This window comes from Equus quagga, chromosome 17 (genome assembly GCF_021613505.1).
Source record: "Equus quagga isolate Etosha38 chromosome 17, UCLA_HA_Equagga_1.0, whole genome shotgun sequence".
Taxonomy (NCBI): Eukaryota; Metazoa; Chordata; class Mammalia; order Perissodactyla; family Equidae; genus Equus; species Equus quagga.
Genome location: NC_060283.1, coordinates 1,812,651 through 1,819,037, shown reverse-complemented (window position 1 = coordinate 1,819,037; position 6,387 = coordinate 1,812,651). Strand labels below are relative to the sequence as shown.

Here is a 6,387-nt window from a genome sequence, read left to right as displayed (position 1 = left end):
CAGAATGTTAGAGAGAACATTGATAAGGGCTACACTGTGTGTCTGTAGCACAGCATGGTTCAGCGTTCCGGGGATGTTCCGGCTGTTTCTAGTCTTTTGCTCATACCATTAATGTCACTGTGAATAGCCGTATGCAGATAACATATTTTTTTCACGGATCTTTGGGTCAGTTCCTAGCAGTGGAACTAACTTGCTGAGGAAAAGGGTATGTGTGCTCTCGCTAACCCTCCAGGCCCCTTGCCCAGCTGTGTCCCCGCCGACCCGCCCATGGGGTGTGCAAATGTCTGGATTTTTGCCAATCAGATAGGTGAGCGGCAGTATCCAAGTGTACTTTTAATTTGCATTTTTCTTGTTGTGATTGATGTTGAGTGTGTTTTCCTAAGTGCAAAGATCAGGAACCTCTTTTCCTGTGAACCGGTCGGATCTTTCGCTCCCTTTTCCAGGGGTTACTGCTCACTGTCTTCTCCTTAGGTGTCGGTGCTGCTAACCCTCGGCTGGTGATGCCGACTGCAGACACTGGTGTCATCTGTCATTTGTCTTTTTCACTTTGCTCATCTCAGCTTTTGTTTCTGGATCTCAGAGGCTGGAAACGTTTTCCCCGCTTCCAGGCTGTGGAGGAATTCCCCCGTACTTTCTGATAGGATCTGAATGGCTTCACTTTGACATTTAAGCCTCTGATCCATTCAAAATTTATTCTTGTGTGTTGTGTGCCATGTGGACCCAACCTTATCTCCTTTTCTTTCTCTACGGCTCTCCAGTTGTCCCAAGAATGCCTGTGAAAGTTCACCTTCCCCCTGCTGACTGGGCGTGGATGTGCAGACACTGCTCGCTCGTGCATGCATTCATTCGAAAAGTATTGACTGAATGTCTGCTGTGTGCCTCATCCCGTGCCCCCAGGTGCCCTGCAGAGGTGGACTCTCTGGCTGTTTGGGATCCTAAGCGATGCACTTCTGAGGAAGTTGTCCTGGCCTCGGCGGCCCCCAGTCACCACAGAGCCTGGCATTCGCTGAAACACACTTGATTCTTGTCTCTGCAAATACAAATGAGCTGGCTGTGTGCAGCCACTCTCTGAGGGGTGGGGAGTCAGGGGAGAAGGGCCGGAGCTGCACTCTGGCCATCACCAAGAGCTGACTTTCTGGTGGGGGATACAACAGCCCCGGGTGCTCAGTGAAGACCTGGGAAGTGTCTTCTAAGTTATGGACCCTGACGTGGCTGGGGGCGGTTCTCCCTCTGCCCCGGGCAATGTCTCCAGAGAAGCTGTTTTTTCTGTTTGCCACCCCATCCTCCATCCTGGCGCCTGGTCAATGCACGGGGACCCAAATATCAGCGCAGTGATTGCCGGAGGCAGCGTGGGGGACCAGCAAAACCCTGATCCCAACCCCCACCTCTACACCCACCCTCACCCAGGGAAACCCAGAAGGCCCAGGGGCAGACCCGGCAGCCCCGATAGGGAGGGGAGGAGGATAGGACACCCACTCTGGGTGCCCCTAGGACTGTCCAACCGCCTCTTCCCTGACCTGCCCAGGTAGCCCCACTGGCCATGTCTCTGGTCAAACTCCATCGGGACCCAGGCTGTGCAGCCCCGACTAGGCCCACATCCTCCACCACGCACACAGTTCCCACTGGGGCTTCTCTGACCGACAATGGCCCCATCTTGCCTCCCCGGTCCGACGGCCCTAATGGGCACCGACTGACTGCATTCTTCTCTGCCCACAGCGTGCACCCAGGGGACGCTCAGTGTTGGCGGGACTAACAACGCAGTTCTCCCCGCGCCCAGAGGGTCAGTCTGCGTGCCCCAAGGCACCCCTCCTTGTCTCTTCGAAGGGGTCAGAGCGGGTAAAGTAGGCGCCTGTGCGCTACCCGGCCCTCCTGCCCAGGCCGGGTGGTTCTCTGTCGGTCGCTGCACCTGCCAACGCCGCGCCTTCCCGGATTGGCTGGAGGCTCTGCTAGGGCCGAACAGGTGGGCGTAGGAGGCGAACACCTGGGTGGGTGCAGGTGGGGATGAGCAGAGGAGCGAGGAAAGGGGCAGGCCAAGCAGGTGGGCGAGGGCGGGGCCAAGCAGGTGAATGCGAAAGGGCCGGGCGGAACAGGTGGGCGCACACGCGGGCGGGACGAAGCAGGTGAGCACCGACCGGGTGCCCCGTGCGCGCCGGTTGGTCAAGGGCGGGGCGTCCGGCCCGGGGCGGGGCACGCCATCCCCGGGGACCGGCCGGCGGCCACCGCCCCCTCCCGGCCCCGCCCCCCCACTCCCGGGCGGGGCAGGCAGCGGCCCCCTGCGGCGGGCCTGGCAGAAGAGGCCGCCCGCGCTGCGCCCCGGCGCCTGTCTTCGCTGCAGCTCCCAGTGCCGCCGCCCAGCCGGCCCCTGCCTGGCCATGGCCGCGGCCTCCTCCCCGCCCAGGGCCGAGAGGAAGCGCTGGGGCTGGGGCCGCCTGCCGGGCGCCCGGCGGGGCAGCGCGGGCCTGGCCAAGAAGTGCCCCTTCTCCCTGGAGCTGGCTGAGGGCGGCCCGGCGGGCGGCGCGCTCTATGCGCCCATCGCGCCTCCCGGCACCCAGGGGCCCGCGCTCCCCGCGTCCCCGGCCCCGCCGGCCGCGCCCCCCGCAGCCGCCGACCTTGGCCCGCGGCCGCCGGTGAGCCTCGACCCGCGCGTTTCCATCTACAGCGCGCGCCGCCCGCTGCTCGCGCGCACCCACATCCAGGGCCGCGTCTACAACTTCCTCGAGCGCCCCACGGGCTGGAAGTGCTTCGTCTACCACTTCGCCGTGTGAGTGTCGTCGCCGGCCGACCGGGCCGGACCCGGAGGGGGTGGGGAGGGGCGTGGGAGCAGCGCTGTCCTCGTGCCACCTGCTGCTGCCCAGGCCATGTTGGAGTGCCACTGGGAGCAGCTGGGAGGGAAGGGAGAGGTTAATGGGAAAAACATAAACAACGTGGAGCCTGTCCCTTAAAGTTCAGGGCCGTCTGGGTCTGACCCTGTCGGGGTGCAGAGCTCCTGGCAGGGCCTGCCTGGGCATGTGTGTGGGGAGCCAGCTGGGGAGGGGTGCTGGAGCCCAGAAGTTGGCTCCTCTCCTCCCTGGAGGGACGGTCCAGGTGTTAATCCTTCTGGGAAAGGACTGTGCTGGGGAGCTTGCCCCTGGGTGCAGGGGAGAGGTTTCCCCAGGGTTGGCCTGTAGGCAGGAGTCTGGAGCCCACAGCGGGGAGGGCCCTCGGCTCCTGTAGCGACATCTCAGACCCTCCCAGGTTTGGTCAGGCCCGGCGGGGTGGTGTTCCCTGAGGGGTCAGCATGGAGGTGGGGAGTGTCCACGGCCCACTTAAGGAACCAAGCTCATGAAAGCCTGGGTTGGAGCAGAGGAGCCTGGGGTCGGGGGTGAGGGCACGCTGCGGCTGCCAGTCAGAGGAAGCTGCGCCCAGGAGACGACAGGGCGCTCTAGGCCGCGCACGGCCCGCCGTTACCCAGGTGCTTCTAATTCCCTGTGTGGCGTGCCTGCAGGGGACAGGGGCACGAGGAAGTGACCTCCTCGGGGTGCCCTCCTTGTGGCCTGCCGGAGCCCTCCCTGCCTTGCATGGTGCTGCTTGCTGGCTGCCCGGCCAGCGGCCCCTTGGTCTGGTGCCAGCCTCTGGCCTGTGAGCCTTTGCTGATTTCGGGGGCTCCTCCGGGGGTGGCCTTCCTCTAGCTTCCTACTGGTAACGGTGGGTGCTCGTTCCTGCTGCCTCCCTGGCTGGGGGGCGTCCAGCGGCCTGTTTTCTCCCACTGGTAGCCTCCACCAGGGTCCCCAGGGTGCAGCGGGAGCCAGGCTCCGGCCAGCTTGGAGCATCCTCTCAGGCAGGTGAGGCGGGACGGCAGCCTCAGCTTCTCACCTTTGTTCCGCTGGGAGTGCAGGTGTTACCCAGGGTGGCTGCCCTCCCTGCTGAGGGGCAGGCCTTCCACAGCAGGAGGGCAAGTCTTGGGGTCAGTGTCCCCCAAAGCATGGATGGGCCACAATCTTCAGGCCTCTTCCCCACCCCAGCCTCCCAACGTGTCAGAGGGCACCTGAGCTGTGACCGTGGTTGCGGGAGATGGTGGCCCCGCCTGCAGCTGCCACTGCTTGTCTCAGGGTTTGGGGGAGCATTCCTGTACAGTAACCCGAAGGGATCCCACCTGAGTCCGACGCCAGCTGTGTGAACATCCAGCCAACACCAGGCTGTGGGTGCTGCTGTGCCCATGGGCCGCCTGCCTCCTCGCCCTCGCCTGCTGCATCCCAGGCTCCCTGAGATGTCCGGGGTGGGACGGATCCCACGGCAGGGTCCCAGGGAAGACCCTGCCCAGCTGTGTCTCCATCCTGGAGCCCTGCCCGCCAGCTCCTGGTAAAGGCGGGGAGGCACTGGCAGAGGGTTGCCAGGTGGTCTGCAGTGACCCCACCCTCGGAGGGCTGCCGGGGTGAGGGGCCTCCAGACGCACCGCTGGTTCGAGTCCTGGGGACGCAGGCCCGTGGGCGCGCAGTGCCGTGTGGAGGAACAGGGCCCGCCGCACCCCAGAGGAAGTCTCTGCTTACACTGTGTTTTCTTCCGGATCTGATTGTTTAGCTCTCGGAAGTTTGCTCAGCAGTCTGCGTTTGCCCGGCCTCCCCAGGAGCTGGCGGGGCAGGGGCGGCTTCTGGGGACACGGGCAGCGCCGCTTCTCCTCGGGGAGCCCGGAAAGGGATGCTCCTGAGGGTGGCTGTGTGACCTTGGGTCAGTGATTTCCCATTCTGGGCCCTGTCCTATAAGAGGTGTGCTGTGGCCCTGGGGAGTGGACGCGCCACAGTTCCCCCCGTGTGGGGTGGGGCTGGAGGGGGACCCCGGTCAGGCAGGGCATATGGCTTGTCTGGGGCCTGGGAAGTCACCCCCTCGCTCCTGATGTCTCCAGGAGATTGGCAGAGCCCTGGATGCTCTCTGAATCGGCCAGTCTCTTGAGGGGACCTGGCCTTTGAGCTGGGATTGCAGCGGCGGCCTGTGGCCCGGTGGCTGGAGCCTGGCCACAGCCCCGTGAAGGGAGTGGACAGTGCCCGCTCCAGCCCTGCCGTTGCTCTAGGGATTGTCTGAGATAGCGGCAGAAAAAGAGCTCTGTCCTTGGTGACGCGGATTGTGAAACGTGCAGGGTTATTGTTGTGCCCCAGGCCTGGCTTGGTTTCCGGCCCGAGAAGGACGAGCCTGGCCTTGAAGGGCCCGGGCGGGCGGGTGTGGAGCCGTGGTCCTGGCGGGCACTGCAGGGCTGGGCTCACTCTCCCAGCCACAGCTGGGGAAGTAGGCCAGGATATCCTGTTCCCCCCTCGTTGGGGAACCCCTGCTCCGGCTGAGAGGAGAGCAGCCCTTCCTGTGTGCGCCTGGCCGGCCCTGTCTGCCAGGGTCAGGGAGCAGGATGCTACCGCTCCCAGCCCTGCCTCCTCACCCCCCAGTCCTCTTCCGAGGCCCGTTGCGTCCCTACCATGGGTGGCTCCCACTCTCGCTGAGGGCGTCAGGGCGTCCTGGCTCCTGGCGGATGGGCCTCGGCCGGGATCATCTGGGCGGGGGAGATGCCTGCCCAGGCCACGAGGCTGGGCCCCACCCCTCTGGAGGGTAGGATGAAGGCTGCCCCCAGGGCACTGCATCCCTAGCCTGAGTGGCAAGGGGCTTCCAGTGACAGGAGCCCCAGGAGCCTCTCGCCCTCTCCTCTCTTTCTCCTCCTCCAGCTCTTGGGAGCCGCAGGATGATATGACACGTGAAGATTCTCGTCTTTTCCAAGCTGCTTCTCACCACACCTCCTACCATGCAGCCCGGCCTCAGTCCTCAGCAACCACTGTGGCTGTTTGACCCTGAGCGAGCCCCTTCCCTGTGCCTCAGTTTCCCCATGCAGGTGCATGGTGCCCCACTCAGTCAGCGTCCACTCTGATTGCCCAGCCGCTTGGAGACCCAGGTGTGGCTGAGAAGGGGTTTGGGGCGGGGCCCAGCAGTGAGTGGAGAGCCACCCCCCTCCCCCCGGCTCGCAAACTTGGCTTGGGGCCTCCTGTCCCCGCCCTTCTGCCACCCTGCCTTTCCTGGGTTCCCAAGAACTTTCCGGTGGCTTTGGCGGCACTTCACAGGGCACATTAATCATTGATGGTGCTGGAAGCCGGCCCTGGCGGTTTGTTGGGCTGAGCCCGCCTGCCTTTTGGAAAGTGAAGGCCAGGTCACCGGCCACGTCCCCCCAACTCTGTGGCTCCCTGGACACGCCTGCCCCAGGCTCCGGTGTTAGGGGCTGAAGTGCCCACAGGCAGTGATTCTGCAGACCCTAGAAGGGGGGCCAGCCAGGGCGGGCGGAGGGCTTGGCGGTCCGCATTGGGGGCTGTTTGGAGGAGGATGGGCTGTCCGGTCTCTTCCCACCGTCCCCTTTGAGACTCTTTCACAGCTTCCTCAGCC

At 64.3% G+C, this 6,387-nt stretch overlaps 1 protein-coding gene across 1 annotated transcript in view; it reads left to right on the top strand.

The window, feature by feature from the left end:
* Nucleotides 1-2,065: 2,065 nt before the first annotated feature.
* Nucleotides 2,066-6,387, top strand: part of KCNQ1 (potassium voltage-gated channel subfamily Q member 1) — a 149,795-nt gene continuing 145,473 nt past the window's right edge. Inside the window, exon 1 of the mRNA XM_046644082.1 lies at nt 2,066-2,761. Coding sequence (XP_046500038.1) covers nt 2,067-2,761 — 695 coding nt within the window. The 5' untranslated portion in view covers nt 2,066. The remainder of the gene's footprint in view (nt 2,762-6,387) is intronic.